At 30.4% G+C, this 18,507-nt stretch overlaps 1 protein-coding gene across 13 annotated transcripts in view; it reads right to left on the reverse strand.

The window, feature by feature from the left end:
- Positions 1 to 18,507, reverse strand: part of LOC127738576 (uncharacterized) — a 57,881-nt gene that overhangs the window by 9,541 nt on the left and 29,833 nt on the right. For 9 of the 13 annotated variants that reach the window (XR_008000117.1, XR_008000116.1, XM_052249879.1 and 6 more), the window contains 15 exons: positions 18,161 to 18,318; positions 16,814 to 16,973; positions 16,060 to 16,170; positions 15,490 to 15,528; positions 13,326 to 13,521; positions 12,879 to 12,970; positions 12,096 to 12,251; positions 11,370 to 11,520; positions 9,347 to 9,469; positions 7,960 to 8,208; positions 5,543 to 5,626; positions 2,335 to 2,520; positions 1,549 to 1,647; positions 979 to 1,162; positions 457 to 602 (listed from right to left, as the gene is read on the reverse strand). Coding sequence is in view for 11 of the 13 variants with exons in the window: in XM_052249879.1 (XP_052105839.1) it covers positions 457 to 602; positions 979 to 1,162; positions 1,549 to 1,647; positions 2,335 to 2,520; positions 5,543 to 5,626; positions 7,960 to 8,208; positions 9,347 to 9,469; positions 11,370 to 11,520; positions 12,096 to 12,251; positions 12,879 to 12,970; positions 13,326 to 13,521; positions 15,490 to 15,528; positions 16,060 to 16,170; positions 16,814 to 16,973; positions 18,161 to 18,318 (2,134 nt within the window). In the remaining 2 variants the exon portion in view is untranslated. Of the gene's footprint in view, positions 1 to 456; positions 603 to 978; positions 1,163 to 1,548; positions 1,648 to 2,334; positions 2,521 to 5,542; positions 5,627 to 7,959; positions 8,209 to 8,866; positions 8,918 to 9,346; positions 9,470 to 11,369; positions 11,521 to 12,095; positions 12,252 to 12,878; positions 12,971 to 13,325; positions 13,522 to 15,489; positions 15,529 to 16,059; positions 16,171 to 16,813; positions 16,974 to 18,160; positions 18,319 to 18,507 lie in introns of all 13 variants that reach the window. The other 4 variants (XM_052249883.1, XM_052249876.1, XM_052249882.1 and 1 more) reach the window with 4 other exon arrangements.

An 18,507-nucleotide genomic window follows, 5' to 3' on the forward strand; every position in this document is an offset into this window, starting at 1 on the left:
TGAGCATTTCTGCTGCTCATACTTAAAAAATTGGGAAGATTACAAAAGAGGAAATATTGGTAATTTTGACATTTTTACCTGAAAAAAACCCAAAAAGTTTGAAGGTCAAAAGCAAATTTGAAGACATATTATTACTAATTTGAATATCTGAATGATTACGATAGATTAATGGTACTGATTTTTTTTAATTCATAAGGCCAAAAAAACTGCCCAATAAGACCTTCTCCTTTACATATTTTTATTAAACCAAACTTTAAAGGATATGGAAGTGAAAATAATGAGTGACGTTTCAAACTGCTAGAAAAAATACATACAATTTTTAAGTATGAACAGCAGAAATACTTAAAAAGATATTTTATCACAAATAAAAAATTATATAGAAAATGAATTTTCAAATAAAAAAAAATGGTGATTTTAAAATGTGCATGTGAAGAAAATTTCTGTAAAAATATTTACCCTCCATTTGACTCCATCTGCTAGAGAAAAACTGTATGCCTGTATAGCGCCCTCTGGTATAGCAGGAAGAGGAAATATCTGTGATGGCAGTTGGAAACCATCTATTTTTTCTAATCTCGATTTCAGTAATTTTTGATATTTTGTTACTAAAAATGAAAACATTTAAAATATTTTATGGTATTTCAAAGGTTAGACCATTTAGGTTTTTTTGTTTAGCTGTGTTGAATAATTGATGGTTGAAAAGGATGGAGATATCTTCACGGAAGAAATTGCAATTAAAGTATCATTTCACAAAGGCAATAATTTTAAACTTCAACAATGCATTTTTCTCTACTTTCATGGAACATAGTGAATAATAATATTTCAACTTGAAAACACAAGAAATGAAATAGACATTTGAAAGACAAGCATTATGTATAAAACTAACTGTTATTATTCTTCAATATATCTTTTTTTTTAAATTCGAAAAAAAAAACAAGACATGATGGACTAATTGGAGGTTAAAACATATACAATACTTACTTGGACGTTTGTTTGGATCTTCAGGAGGTGTAAAGGTCTTTTTAAATCCTGCCCAGTAACCAAGTAGGTCTGGATAAACTTGTACCATAGCTTCATCAAATATACTTGCTACAACCTCCTTCCCAGCGAGGTATTTCTGTGCTGCTTTAAGTGTTTTCTCATGACAAGCTGATGATATATCAATCTGAAATAAATAATAAAATTAGTTGAAAAAGAACCATTAGAGAAGACTTGTTACATGAAATAGTTCTTAATTTTTTGGATAATTATTTTTATCTTTTAAATATTGTTATATATATAGGTGCAAGTATTTTCTTTTCTAGTGAATGATGTTTCGAACAAGGTAAGTTTCACTGTACTAGTTGATTTTTCTCAAAAATGGGTGTATGTTTTTATCCCAAGATGAACAAACTTTACATAAACTTCATTAAATCTAGGCCATATCCCTTCTTTTTCAAATAGTTATGGTTGCCACATATAAGAAGGTATATGTACCATGTGTTGCCAGACTTGAAAGGGAGAAGACATCAATATGAGAATACTCTGGAGTATAATTTGTTGTTTTATTACCTGCAAAGTAGGTGTGATAGCTGACTCTAGAAAACAATCTAATATAGACTGAACCTTTCTTCTTAACAATTCTTCATCAGCATATGGTTGACTACATTCCTGAAATTGAGGTAAGAAAACAGCATTAAATGTATTCATGAAATTCAGGTATTAAAGAGACTATATATGAGAAAGATATATCTCTAGTAAAGGAAGAGTCACCCTCCCCTTTTTTTAAAGACAAAATTAGAATTAAAAACAGAATTGTGTGTTGGTCAAGAAAAAAGGAGGGTTTATATTCATATCACATTATAATGTTCTCGTCCAGAATATGCATTTAATTTGCCACTGGACATTAAACAGTCATCCTTCATAATCACACCATATTGACAGATACTTAACAATGTTTTACTTTAAGATGTATAATCTAAATAGGCAAAAGGGGTTGCATACATAAAACTGTTTAACTCCACCACATTTTGTGCCTGATCCAAGTCAAACTATCTGGAATATGTGTTGTAAGTGGTTGTTTGTGTTTTATACATGAAATGTTTTGGTGAAGTCAGGTGTTTTTTTTGGTTTGGTCTGTTGTATTGTCTGATAGTTGTAGTAATTCTTTTACATATTAAGAAGTAATAACATGTATCAGTATAGATAGATCTTCAAGGTTCTTTAATAAAGCAGCCGTGTTTCCACACAAGTACATTGTTCATATCAAAGCACATTTGTATTATGAATCCAATATCATTATTTCATGAAATAAAAGGTAAATTAGGTGAAGGGTCCAATTTTTGTATAAAATTTTACCTTAAACTTAAGACTTTCAATGTAGAAGAAAAAGTCTTTGTCTTTATCTTTTCCATCATCTTCACCGTGTTTTAGGAGATATTTATAGAAATACAACATGTGTAGCGTCATGTTTCCAGCAGCAGCCTGTTTCAATCCTTTATTAAACTCCTCTTTATCCTCTTTCGTTGGATGACCCCTACCAGTCTATAAAATAAGTGATAATTTACAGTTAGAAGGTGAATGAATAATCTTTTCCCTTGAAAATATAAATGTCTGATAACCCCATCCACTGAAAATTGTATATATATATGTAAATATCAAAATAAATTGTGAATAAAAAAAAACAATTAGAAAGACCATTCATCTATTGAACAATTTTTTTTTGCGAGGGGTTAATTCTATTTAAAATTTAATTAAAGCTCTTACTAGTCAAAATAAGTTTCTCTTCACATATAAACTGTGCCTTGTAAATTTTACCCTGATGTATTAAGGGCATACGATACAGTTACAGGGGAGGTAATGACGTTGCTAACGTAAATTGTTATTTTCGCGACGTCAAACTGGTCAAAAAGATGCAGTTTTCGACTGATTTTTATCATTCAAACTGATTTAACTTGAAAAGGAGTTCATGGACCTCCCTTTTTTAAAATGACATTTGGTTTGATTACGTGGGAAGATTATGTGTACCAATTTTCATGTAAAAGTCAATAGTGCAATTTTTTTTAATTTGATAAATATACAGCAAAAAATGACGTTTTTTTCTACATTCATGAACATTTGATAAATATGAGTTATTTGTAAAAATAAAATGTACAAATTTATAGAACATTTATATAAAACAGAAATTACAAATAATTTAACAAAAAACAGCTTGTGTTTATCTTTTAAAACAAAAAAGTTATGTATTTCTGTCCAAAGGAAAAATACATCCACAAATCCGAATTTTGAGGAAATATCTGAAATTTCAACCTCAATTTACTCAAAAAGTAGCACATGATGGTATATTTTGTATTACATATTTGATTTAATCAGGTAAAAAATAGCCTATATGCAAATTTTCATCAAAATTTCATTATGGGATCAAAACTGTATCGTATGCCCTCAACTTTGCCCAGGAATTACCATAGGTCCTGTAAAAGTTTAAGACAAAATGACAGCTTTTATAAGAAAGTTTGAAACTCTCCTTGTTTCCAAAAAAAAAATCCCTGTTTTGTAGATTTTTTAATTGGATTCAGACTTTTACTTAAGCAAAAAACATTGCTTGGGTTATTTTTAACAAAATTCACAAACTTTAGAACTTGATAAAGGTTCTTTCACAGTAGATGAATGGTCTTTGTCATAAACTATATAAGATTAAATAAATCCCATTTCCCTTAACAGGTGGTCATTAAGCCAGCATGTGCATCGAGAGCTACCATTATAACATGCACAGGATAATTTGAACTGAATTCACCAATACAAACAAAAATTACAAAAAAACAATTCACATTGTGACATTTAAAAAAAAAATACAAATCAAAAATCGTTACAGAATGTAAGTACATGTACATAAATAGTTGACATTATTTCTATATGACAGTTATAAACTCTTGTTCTATGTTAGAATGAAATCCTCCTATTACCAATTCATATTTATTAATTCAATTACTAATACAAACACAATTTTAAAATTAACTGCTTCATGAAGTTTGCAAAAAATTTGCAGACAGTTATTTTGAACGGCCTTATTGTAAATCAAAGAAGAAAAAAGGTACAAATAGTCTCCCCTTAAATTCTTGAAAAACAATATTCTTATAGATCATTTTGATATTCTAACTCTCCACTTCTGTGTGAAATACTTATTCAACTTTCGAAATGGAATTTTTCACAATGGGTTGTACTAAGATGACAAATTCCATAATTAATCATCATTTTATTCAGTATCTCACCAAATAGAAAAAGAATATAACAGATCAGAGTTTTCCTTTTTATATGACAGGACTGTGATATCTCCAAAACAGATAATCTCATAATTGTATGCTGCCTTCCCACAATAAATGTAAGCTAACATCAGCAATCATAATTCATGTAAAGAACCTAACCTTCAAAAGAGCCAAGGACAAACAACAAGTAAGGTTGTAACCTCCAATCAGTATTGGAAACTGTCCTCTCAAAAATAAATTACCATCCTGCACTTCAAGTTTAAAACAGAACCTGCATTTACTGAATACTGTCAATATATTTTTAACTCTTCACAAATAAGTTCAATAACAACAAAAACTAGAAAAAAAAACCTTGCCATTACTTATAAACTGTGTCAAGGTATTTTCCATTTAAAAGGCAAAGTTTACATTTTTGGGGCATTAACTGATTCAAATTTTTTTTTCAAGATTCATTTTCTTCTCAACATCACTCAGATTTCCTTCTACAAATTTTTGTATTTTTTCCCAGCAATGAGTCATTTTGAAATTAACTATATTTATTTCAGTTCATTAGTAAGCTCTGATATCTACATTTCATATAAGACTAATTGTGTGAGGTCTGCATGTGCATGGGGGTAACTCACCTACAAGGGATAATTCAAACATCTACAGGATTAATAGTATAAATACCAACAGACAAAGCATTGAAAGTACTAAAGCAATAATATAATAACTTCACATGCATCAACTCTGAGAGACTCCTAATCTACATTCAACCTTTCAAAAACAAAAGTAGACCTTTCCAACTTGGTTTTACCATGTGTAAAACTTCAATAGATGTTCCTGTAGGTATCTGCTTGCCGTCTGTAGTATTTATCTAATAGTTTTTATCTGTAATTTTTTCCTACAATTTCTTTAAAATCATGAAAAATATTTGAAAGGATAATATTCTATAGAATACTTTTCAACCTACATATCATAGATATCAAAAACTGCCATATAGGTTGTAACCTATTCCCAAACACTACTTATTGCTTATCTAAATAGTCTATGTATTAAAAGTTTGAGACATGAAACTAATGTCTTTGCCTATGTAAAAGAGCATCCAAACTGCTTCTGCAATGATTTTTCTCTCTGAAAACTAGATATTTGTTAGTGAAAAACATATACAGTAAACATCACATTTTTAAGTTCACTACAATGCTATCTGGGATTTATTAAAACACATGACATGCAATAAAAGCAAGCTAAGCTATTGTCATTTTGTACTCTGAATGATCGCCATGCAAAGCAAAACATATTCAGACCACTCCATGCTGAGCTACCTTCGACTTCCGTACAACCCTGCGAACAGTCATCTGAGAATGTGATTCCACCTTTTGTGGACGTCGTGGAACAGGCGACTCATCCTGTGAATCAAGCTTATGCAAATTAGATTTACATCATAAAACATAGCATCAAAATTAAATTCTTTTACGTAAAAGCTGCTCTGTAAAATAATTTCACCAACTATGCTAATTCAATGGCAAAGCAAAAGCCATGTGGAGGAAAAGGAAATGTCATATACATTTTACTATATACAAAAAGAAATTTGAAATGTAAGCATATTTGATGGTATTATTGCTTTATATTTAAGTTTCAGAAATGTTTTATAAAATATTCTATATTAAAATGAAGATTTAATAAGTTAATGATTAGTTGAAAAGATCCCAATAAATACATTAAAAAAAGCTAAATCAATACAATCAAACATAAAGAGCTAAATTAAAACCAATTGAACAATAAAAGACAACACATTAGACATAATCAAACAGCAAGTTCCAAAATAAAGCACTTTAAAATAAGCATTTAAATTAATTTTATATTACATGAAGCAGTATTTTACTCCCTTCACTCCATGACCTACACATTTTTTTGTTTTTTTTTCAAATACTAGTAGAGTTGACAGGGAAGGGGAGATAGAGATAGAGAAAAGAGTCCCTTTTTGCTCATCTTTTGCAGAAAGCTTGTTAGTTAAAGAAATAAAACTTTTTTAAACCATATATTCAATGAGAAAAAAGAAATAGTACAAATCTAAACAATATTTCTGAATCTTTTTTTCACCTTCACTTATAAAAAAGTAAGAACATACCAAGGGAGCAAACTAAAAACCACAAATCAAAGAAAGGCAGACAACACTGGGACCCAAAGGAAAATAGACCGCCAAATTATGTAGACCATTTTGTGATGGCATGGGAAATTGTGCTAAAAAGGAAATACACAAAACAAGAATATGTGTCCATACAACATCCTATCATGTTGCATACATCTTTTCATGTTCAGTAAACCATGAAATCTGGGTCAAAACCCTAATTTGGTATATATTTCTAAAAGTTCAAATCATAATAATAATATGTGAACTAAGTTTTAACTTCATGCTGATGAAGTTACCAAAACTTCAAGATAAACTATCTTAAACCAAAATATAAAACTGATGCATAGTGGAAGAAAAAATGAACGGACTGATAAAAAAATTCACATTTCACAGCAAATAAATAATTTCTTATGGCTTTATTTGGTTAGCATTAATTCTACATACATCGGTCTTGCAAATGACAATGACTTTGTGTTATACACATTACATATTACAATACATCACAATAAACATGCTGTACAATTTTAAACTTGTATTACATTCCACTCTAATCAATCAACAGTAAAAAATACCCAGTCCTGACCACCCTGTAAGTCCATACTTGTATTACATTCCACTCTAATTAATCAACAGTAAAAAAAATACCCAGCCCTGACCACCTTGTATGTCTATACTTGTATTACATTCCACTCTTAATTAATCAACAGTAAAAAAAAATACCCAGCCCTGACGACCCTGTATGTCCATACTTGTTTTACATTCCACTCTAATTAATCAACAGTAAAAAAAATACCCAGTCCTGACCACCCGGTATGTCCATACGTTTGATTAATATCATTTTCATTACCAGAAAAAACTATATACTGATTTTTATGTCATTTACAGGTTTTATGGGAAAAACTGGATCCCTGCATCCTTGAACGAACAAGGTCATTCTGCCCCTTGAAATTTTTCAAGTTACTCTGTACTCTATAATGTACATTATCCAACAATACCTACAGAAATATATTGATTTTATCATTCATCATATTTATTGAAGCCCCAATATGGAAATAATCCAAATTAATATACTTGCATTTATTATTGTGATTTTTGAAGAATGGGCAAAAATGCAAGATTAATTTTTGCGATTTCAGGAAAAGCTGCATACAGATATGTGTATCAGATATCGGAATGCGAGTTATTATTATTGTGATATTCACCAGGTCGCATTATTCACATTAATAAAAACCTAGCAATAATTTCTGAATTTACAGTACTCATCTCTTTGCTCATTGTATTGACATAGTTTTTATGCCCAACAGACGCACAAATGATGTAATATCATTTCGTCCAAAACCATAATACTCTTACGAAAAAAAAATAATTTCAATTAAGCATATTACGTTACTGTTACTCTACAAAGATAGGATCAAAACTGAAATCATGCCCAATGTCTGTTAAATGTTAGACGTACACTTACAGGCAGCAAAAAAGAGCCTAGCTCAGCCCATACTGTAAGTCAAGTTACTGTTGAGATATCATATTACTCCACAAGTTAGGAGCACCACTTAGAGCATGCCACATGTATGTTACAATGTTAAGATATCCCATGCCACTCCATGTTACCTCGCCCCATATATCATCCTCTGATTCCTCAGTTTTAACTTGTGCTTCCTTAGCAAATCTAACTTTACGACCACCCATTTTTTGTAATTCGCCATGAGTATACATATCAACAGTCATACATGGTTTATCCTGAGGCACTCTCATTCTTTGTACAAATTTCCAGTCTTTAGGGGCTTTCCCATCAGGAGGCTTGTCAGGGGGTCCCTCAGGGGATTTATCTTTATCTGGACTTTCCTCAGTTTCCTCTGTCTGTTATCAAAACACATTTCAAAATATTTCTGACATGTTGATTTTCTGACATTTTTCATAATATTCAGTTAAATTTTATTAGCCTGCAAATATTTTTCATTTCAAATTAGAAAATTTTTACTTAGTAACTAATATATTAGAGAAAAGTTAAATGTTAAAAGAAATCCTTTCATTATTTTTTGATTTCTCAAACTTTTTAAAATACTTTATATATTAGTTTGTATTTCTTATTCAAGTTCAAAAACTGATTCATATTAAATCAAAGCAGATTACTTTTTTTAAAAGACCTTGAATATAAGATACAATATAAATAATAACAATACACTACAATATACAAAAATAAAAATAAAAAGGCCTATAGAAATATTACAATTTTTCTGAATGTAATAAACTTTTTTCTTTTTTCAATATTTCTATCATTGGTATATTAATGTCAGATGGAAAAAAATATGTTCCCTACAAATAATGTAAATATAAACACAATACCCAATAAGACTTTTCTGAAAGTCATTTCAAAACAATAATTTGGCATTAAAAACAAGCTTTCCCCTTCCCAGCAAGTAGTTTATGGTAAACAACTTTCAGAAAAGTGCTATACTAAAATATAAACAAAAAACCTCCATCTTTCTACAAAGATATGTATAACTATATACTGCACCTTGTTGAATTTTGAGGAAGGATAATTTAATTCATCATCAATTTCTTCATGCTTCAACAAGAAATCAATTCATCGAAAATGAGATTTGTGTTTCACATGGACCACATTCAAAACAGTGAAATAATACATGCATATAAACAAAACATACATGTGATACTTCATAGATTAGTATTTAGATTTTCAGGACACAGTATTTCTTCTGCACAACAATTTACTCTATTCACTTTTCCTTAAAATTATCCAGAAGATTTTTGGTGTTGCTGTTAACTACAGTCAATGCCTATATTTTCCATAACAAACTCAATATTTTCAAAAAATAAAATCATAAAATAAATCTTGAGATTATAACAATATCATAATATAAATTAAGATTATAAATTGACACAAGAATAAATTATAAAACAAACCAAAATAAAACAGCTTCAAACATGTGCTTATAAAACAGCAATGCCATGACATTTGATATGAACTGGTTCTTACCTTTCCTTTTCTGCCTTTCTTCCAATTAGGCACAGCTAAGTTAGTATCCAGCCTAAGTGAAAGCTCTGCTTGAGATAGATTTAGAAATTCTCTTGGTTCCATACCATTTTCTGCTGCCTTATCCTGAAAGACATATTTCATTCTTTTATATAGTTCTGCTTGTGATACTATGCCATGTGACATTTCTGGTATGAGTTTTACATCTCTTAATGTGTCATTTCCAAGAAAATTGGTTACTTAAAGGAACTTTCCAGATCTTTTCACTAGTTTTTTTGTTGTTGATCACAATAGCTCACACTTAACATTTGGATCAGGCAAGATACATTATGAAAATATGCCAATAGATGGCAGCCATCTTGGATGTTTGCATGAAGATAAAAAATTTGATAGGAAACATTTTCTGATCCCTCCTAGTATGTGTAACAGCAAAGCTTACTTGGTTTAAAGTCGTGAGTTATAATTCTGCAATAGGACTGAATAAGGGGAATAAAGACTGGTTTAGAGTGATAAATTCAGAGTGATTTAAACTGGCTGGCACTGTTTGAATGGGTTACAACAAAATATAATTTCCTTTTGATTACCTCCCCTTTCACATATGTAATCTGCAACTGTCCAATCAACAGACTGTGTTTAAAGGGTAATCTTTTATTTATTTTTAGTTTCTCTGACTGAGGAATTATCTTTCCTACATTTAATCAGTAAACTATATTGATCATATGTCCACAGTAGCAGTCTTCAATGAGCTCAAATTACGTTAAATGAGCACAAAAGTCAACACTACACTAATTTTGTTCCTGGACCATTTAAATCAGTTGACTGTTATCACTCACTTCATACAAAGAATAATATAAAATGGACTAGACCACAATATGGGCCATACCATTCCAAGTCAGTTTAACTTGTTTTGAAAATGGAATGTATTGAAAAATGGACTATTCTTGTTTGGAATACACCATTTTAATCCAAAATTGCCTTTTAAAAATGAACAAGACTGCTACACTAGATGGAGGATTATCTCCCCCTCCTAAATAAAATATTATTACAGTACACATATCCATAGCATTAAAATGGATGCTTTCAAGTCTTAAACTCCCAAAACATATTGTCTATATAAGTTATGGTCTCTTTTAATCTTTTTGTAAATTTTTCTTTGTTCCTAAGCCTTGAACAAAATCACCCTATCCCACCCCCTTACATTGTGGAATAATCCTTTACTGATTGGTTATTAGATCAGTGAATAGTATGGTTTATCACTCATGATGAGTTACATCTACTCGCTTCATCAGTAAATATATTAAATCTTGAGTGAACACAAATCTGAATTTAATAGACAACCTGCTATATGAGTACTGATTTGATACATCACTCAAGATAGTGAACATAAATCTGGAAGGGTTATATGAGCACCAAGTCAGTACTGAAAGTTGTTCACCTATGTTTACAATGATAAATTAATACATTTCAAAAACTTTTCAGTTCCAATCATTATTCAATAAATGAAAAATACAAAATAGTATTCACTTATATTTACCTATATTATAAAATGGGCTGAACTGTTTTGGGGGATATTCCATTTTAAGCTAGGTTATATACCTATTTTCACAATGGACTTCACTTTTATACATGGGATAAACCATTCTAAACCAGACCAATCCATTTACTATTGATGGAACTCAGTTCAAAAACTGATATATTTCTTTATTCATGAAATTGACAAATTTTGTAAGAACTTTTCTGAACAACTTTACTCCTCAGATTGCTTCCAAAGATAGTTAAATGCACATATCAAAAGATAAGACTTCCCTTTACATCAAATCTACAAACTATAAAACTGGGGAATTTGTTCAGGCATTTTACTTGATTGTGAAATATGCAAATAGACCCTCACTCAAAAAAGTTCTGAATTAATATTAAAAATTGTGTTTTGTAACAAAATTTCATTGTCAACAGTACAGGTTTTTTGTGGTAAACAATTGAACACATTAAATTCAATTCAGTGATATTTAATTTATAGTATACTTACTTGAATATAAGGTTTAAAAACTTCATCTATTTTAGGTAGAATATAATGCTGCATTTCTTTTAATGTTGGTGTTTTCGGTCTCTCTGAAAACTTGGACTGAAGTTTCTCATTAAATGTTATTTTCTTCTTCCCATGAGAATCTGCATAAGTTCTGCAATGATTGCAAAATACAAAGTAATTCAAACTTTTCAATATTTATTCAAGTTACTGATAAATATGTCTCCATACGCAAGTTTTCCCCAAAAAACGTTTTATTGATGCAAATCTGTTCAGGTCATTTCATTTATGATTGATTTATCTGTTTTATCACATTCATCAAAATATGTTAAACAGTTGTGCAAATGTCTTAGAATTTTCATAGAGAACAGAAGAACGATTTGGTTTCCTTCCAAAATTAGCACTGTAATAACTATGAATCAAACTGTTCTGCCAATTGAGTTCAGGAGTACCCCACTAGCACAGCTAATGGAGGGCTATGACAAATCAACTTGTTCAGAGGAAGCATTCATACATATTGAACAACGGCATAAGAGCCAGGGAGAGGGACCAGGGGAACAATTGCCCCACACCTTTTAGCCTAAAAAAACATTTAAAATAAAAGAGAAATAGGAAACAAACTATCTCCTAGGACTATAAGACAAGCTTTTTTGCTCTTGATCCCCCCCACCCCCACCCCAATTTTCAGTCCACATTATGAAAAATTGCCCTAAATAAGTGATCACTTACTTATAAATTAAAGTAGCCTGAGCATCTTTCTTTTTTGCCACACTTTTACTGCCACCATAACTTAAATATTTTTCAACATCATGAAATAACTGGATCATAAAAAATCTTTCCTTGTCATCTGCTTCTTGTAAGTGCTTCTTAAATGCTTTCATAATGCTGAAAAAAAATAAAATTATGAAATATTCTTATAGATTGATTGATTGATTGTTAGTGTTTAATGCCACTTTTAGCACTTCTGGCTATATCATGGTGGCCAGTTTTCATTGGTGAAGGAAGCCCAAATGACTGGAGAAAACAGCTTATTTTTGCCAAAAATCCTAGTCAATTATTTAAGATTGGAGTTAAATGAACATTCCCATGAACAGTTATTGCTCATATTGAATTTAAAGTTTGTGTTCTCTGAAACTATTTTCTGTCACTGAGTAATTTTTACTTTACAAAATATATTTATATATAATATGTTAATTTCAGAATGTCAAAAATAAATATCATTCCAAACAAGAATATGATTGATTGATCATTGGTTGCTTACATTAACATCCACAAAAAGAATATGTGTTCATAGGACACAATGCCTGTCTTGCACTATCATATTTCCATGTTCAGTAAAATATGGGTCTAACAAAACCTTTTTTTAGAAGAAGTTTTCAGTGGAAAGATTTTCAAGTTGTAAATCAAGTAATTTCATTTATGAAAACTTAAAAAAATACACATCTCTTTTAACCTCATCTGTGTAAATTCCATTCATAGATGATGTAAAATTGTGATGTAACATATCCATACCTTCTATTGTCTACCATTTCAGAAAATGGTGGTGGAGGTTTAGGACTTTTGTTTTCTGTGTCTCCATCAAGTTCTTCTTCCCCTTCTTCTTTCTGTTAAAATATATCAGTATATCATATCCCCAAAATCCATTAACAAAAGTAAACAATCACACTTAAAAAAAATAATTTTCTGGCTGCTCAACATTGCCCATTCTAAGACAAGACAAAACCTTAAAGTTTAACCGTACACAGTACCTACATTTCACGACACTGCAAAAACAAGACAGGTAACTTTAATGGAAAGAAGAAATTTTTTGCTTTAATATTCAAAACAGAAAATACTCAGTAGAATTTAACTATTTTTGTTTCTTGAAGTGAAAATTATATTTTATCCTTCCAAAAAAAGATGCTCTCGAATCAATAAAAAACCTAAATGAAGTGGCCTAAAAATTATGTAAAACAATACCTCAGCAGACCCTTTCTTTTTCTTTGCCTCTCTAACTCTCCTGTATGCATTTCTAATTGCTTTCCGCCTTTCTCTTTCCATGTCTTTTCTTCGTAGTCTAGCTAACATACGAAGCTCAGCCCTCTTTTCTGAATCAATATCATCTTGAAAGGCATCTTTTAAACGTTTGGCTCTCTGTGATTCAGTGGTTGGAACTCTGTTAACATAAACATTTTGTTTTTAGAGTAATTAAAATTCCAATGTTTCAAGCAAACAAATAGGCCACCTATTTAGTTCAATTAACTAAAATTTATTACTTTAAATAAATTGATGTTTTAATTATTCACAATGAAATGTTATATGCCTCAATTAGGCTGATTGAAATTTTATAAATCTGATACTACATTAAGATTTTTCATCAATGATTTAAAGTTACACACATGTAGTCTTTAGGCTATAAAAGCACCATGGTCCAAATATCAAGGTTATTTGAGACATTATTTTAAGACAAGGGGTTTCAAAAGGAACTGAAATTAAATATAAAATCATTAATAATACACCTTATGTAATAAATGAGATATAAGTTGTAGGTGAAACAATCAAAATTAAAATTTCAAGCCATTATGTTAATTCAAAAAATGCCCTTATCGAATTTCGTGGGAAAAGACTGAATTACTTTTTGGTGCTTAGTAAATGAGCTATTTTTAGATTAAAAGTTGGCAATTTAGAATGGCACTTGTAACTATTCATTACACAACTATACATTAAAAATTAGCAAAATATTTATTTGGACATAAAAGTTTACCATTTTGCTTATATTTGTTCTATATATAGTTACAACAGCCATTGGCTGGTTTGCAGGAATGTTTAGAGGATAAAAAACTGAAAAGTTAACCAGTGTTTATGAATAATAGATGGATAAAATCCACAAACCAATGACAAAATCTCCCACTGGCTAAATAGCTATGAATACTGTGTGACTTCTGCTAACACAGGCATTAATCAAAAGGTGAGGAATGGTACAAAACAAAACAGTTCAGTTAAGTTGTCAATGGGGAAAATGTTGTAAGCAATTTTGTTGTTGTTGTGAAAGCTGAAACAAAATCAGTGCATCTATTTGTTATAGGTGTTGGTAAAGTGTATCAATAAAATGAAGATTTTTATTGTAAACTATTCCGAGGACATTTAATAACATATTTTTAATAGGTTTTCAATAATTCCTAATTTTGATTAAGTAATAATTTCTGTCTTTACCAGGAATGAACACATTTGGATGTACTGAATTTACAGTTTTTATCAAACTTCAAAAAGAATTAATGTTATCCCTCCTAAAAAAGAGAGACCCAAGCTGGTGGCGTATTTTGAAGAACCAGAGCAGCATCTCTTAAAGATCTGTAGGTGATCTTATTAAAACTAGTTTCAGAGCCTTTCCAATATACCCCAATGACAGTTAAAGTCAATGGACACTTTCTCCAAGGCCACCCACAATTCAGACTCTATTAACTAATACATTGTTTCAACAAATATTTTTAACAAATTTGATGGCTTCTGAAGACAAAACTGTTCAAACAAAACATTGAAACTCCAGTACCTTAACATGCTATTTGAACCTGAATTATTCTGTAATTGGTTTTTTATGTAACTCCGTACAGTAGAAAAATACAGTGTATCCACTGGACATATTACCAGAAAGAATCTCAATATTTTTCATGTAATTGCCTAAGATTCAAAAACATTGTACAATGTTTCTTACAGTACAAAATTTCAGATTTTCTCCCAAATAAGGAGTCTGAAATGATAATGTGCATCATGACTGTATTTAATGTGTTAGTCGTTATGTCCACAGATAAATTCTACCCATTTCAGGATTGGATTGTAATATTATTTTTCTGATGTATTTTAAATCAATATAAATGCTATATTCAGCTTCCTAATTTTTTATTGAAAACTCAATGTTACTGAAGTATGCTTTTATAATTTCTCATTGTTGGCAAAGTTGTCTACATTCTAAATATGATCAATATTTCTACAATCATTTCAGAAAACAGAGGACTAAATGCCATCCTGCGATATAAGAATTTATCTATGGACTCAGTAAACATGTAAGTAAGTTAGTGATAACAATTAGACACAAGCTGTGTTGGGGTGGAAACTGAACACATGTGATATAGGTACTGTCCTATACCTGCTTAAAATGTTTGACACAGACGGTGAATCCTTTCTGCTGTAATGTATAACCATAAAAACAATTAAATTTTTGTTTTTTTCCTTAAAGCCTGCATCTCTTCAAAGCCAGATAAAATAAATTTCTAAATTCTCATACACACAAATATATACATATATATACTGTTCAAGGTATAATTTTCGTCTTTTACTCATTTTTGCCATTTTCCTGGTACTTACAATACTATAACTAGAACTCTCTATAATAATCTTTAACAATAGAATACATTTGCATAATGTTGCTAAACTGCCAAATAAATATGTTTCATTTTTCTTAGAAGGTGTACAAGTTTGTCAATTATAAACCTGCTCCATTTAATGAAATATAATAAATCTTCAAATGAAGACAAAAATATTAAAACAAAATACACTGGAGATAGAAAAGATATATAGTTTTGAATTGAAATATCTGCTATATACTTTATGAGTAACAGGGTTGAACAGATAGAAGATAACTTGGTAAGAAACTACTATATCTAATTAAAAATTATATAAAATATGCAATTTGCTAACATAAACATTAATCAATTACCTTCTGACCCAAGGGTCAGGTCTCGATATCACTAACTGGTCATTTAATACTGTTATTTCTATCACATCTGCTGTAGGAGGGGGAGATAACCCTCTAGCTAATACATGGGCACTGAAAATAATAAAGCTATAGTTCAAAACATCTGCAGTAGGAGGGGGAGATTACCTTCTAGCTTATACATGGGTACTGAAAATGATCACACAGTTTAAAGTAAACATCTGCTGTAGGAGGGGAGATAACCCTTTAGGTAACAAATGGGTGCTGCAAATGATACAAAATATGTTGAATAAGGGGGAGACAACCCTCTAGCTGATAAATGTGCACTGAAAATAATAATAAAGGTTAAAAGCAAACATCTGCTATTGGAGGGGATAAAAACCCTTTTAAATAATATACAGGCAATGAAAATCATAACAAAGATAAAGTTTACATCTGTTGTATGAAGGGGAGATAACCCTAGAGCTAATATGTGGGTACTAAAAATGGTATCAAACAAGTGTTTTCGATGTCCATAGGTAGATTATCACACAGAAATTGATAAAATCATTTCAGAAATAAAATAATTCAATGTCAATACATTAGTTTAAAAATGAAGGAGATAATCCACTACTTAAACAAGTCAGTTCATAAATTTGATAATTTCTGGAGAAACTAATGTTCCTTATCAGAAAGTTTACCTCTTTCCTTTGAGAAAGCATTGAAAGGCAAACATTTCTGAATACAAAATTAATTCTAACTTCATTCAAAAACTTACTCTAAGAATCCTTTAAGGTCCTCTTTGAGATATCTAATCCAGGCCTGTTGTAACCTAGACATAGCATATTGTTTAGCACTGTTAAATACTGAAGCCTCTATAAAGTCTGTAGCGTTAAGTAACTGTTTGTGAATTTCATCCTGTTCTGATGGAGAAAAACCTGCAAACATAAACATTTACCAGATTTAGCAGGTGTAATATTGCTGACATATTGTCTTTGTAGTGTTAAACTTGAAACAGTAGACCATGATTTCTGTTTTTAGAGTAACCCTTCCTGAGCACCTGAGTTTGTCCAATCTTTCACTGAGGGTTATTTGGCTCAACCTTCAAGTTCCTGTGTATTTGTTTCCTCCCAATCTTTTTTTCTTCTTTTAGCCATGTTATTGGCTATTCTTCTTTTAGCCATGTGTTCTATAATTGCTCTCTTTCTACCTTCAAACTTTATTTACCGTATGATATATACATGTAGCTGTACTATCAGGAAAAGAACATATGCTCTTGGCAAACCCCTCATCTACCAACTAAACTAAGTGTATATAACTTCACTCCATTAGTTTTACCAGTGGAGTACTCCCTCAGCTCAAACTGTTCATTGGTTACATCCAAAGCTATTGTATCTGCCTTAATTCTAAGTAGTGTAGCTACTAACATTTGGAGGATATCTTGCTTTTCTGTTATAGACATTATACAGGAAAAAAAAACAAATTAAGCATTGTACTGTGGATTCATTTATTTTCGTGGGTATCAATTTTCATGAATTGAGGAAAACTTGCATTTTCCTTGATAAAGATTTTTCGTGATTTTGCCAATCTCTGCATACAAAGCCTATAGAAACTTTGTAATTCATTGAATATTAGTAATGGCATACAAAGCCTATAGAAAATTTGTAATTCATTGAATATTGGATTCGCATACAAAGCCTTTAGAAACTTTGTAATTCATTGAATATTTGAATTCGCATACAAAGCCTATAGAAACTTTGTAATTCATTGAATATTTGAATTCGCATACAAAGCCTATTGAATATTTGAATTCGCATACAAAGCCTATAGAAACTTTGTAATTCATTGAATATTTGAATTCGCATACAAAGCCAATAGAAACTTTGTAATTCATTGAATATTTGAATTCACATACAAAGCCTATAGAAACTTTGTAATTCATTGAATATTTTAATTCGCATACAAAGCCAATAGAAACTTTGTAATTCATTGAATATTTGAATTCATGGTTTATCTTTACCCACGAAATCCACTGTATAAGATTTTAAAATGAGCACAAAAAGAATTCAATATTGTCTTACAACAAACCTTTAATCATGTATTTTTCAAAGTATTTTCCACTTACCTATATAATGATAACTGTTTGGAGCTATGTGGTTATTGTAAATTGTCCAGGCATGGCACATGCGTAATAATCTGTCAGCTGACCTCTCTTCTGCAGCACCATATTCTGTAACACTCTGCCAGAACAGCAACATAGACAACAAAAGTTTGTTATCTTGCCTGGATAAAAGAAAGTGAGATAAAATGGGTAATTTTTCATACAACTTTGTCAATTTGAGGAAACAATATGCACAGTCAGATATCTTACTATTCTGAAGCACCAGATAACAGAATTTACTGTTGTCATAGTTGTTTTCAGAAATAGTTTGTGTAAGTTTCAAGCTTGTGCTTGTTTACCCTTTTCATTCT

The sequence above is a fragment of the Mytilus californianus genome, unplaced genomic scaffold, assembly GCF_021869535.1.
Source record: "Mytilus californianus isolate M0D057914Y unplaced genomic scaffold, xbMytCali1.0.p SCAF_4, whole genome shotgun sequence".
Taxonomy (NCBI): Eukaryota; Metazoa; Mollusca; class Bivalvia; order Mytilida; family Mytilidae; genus Mytilus; species Mytilus californianus.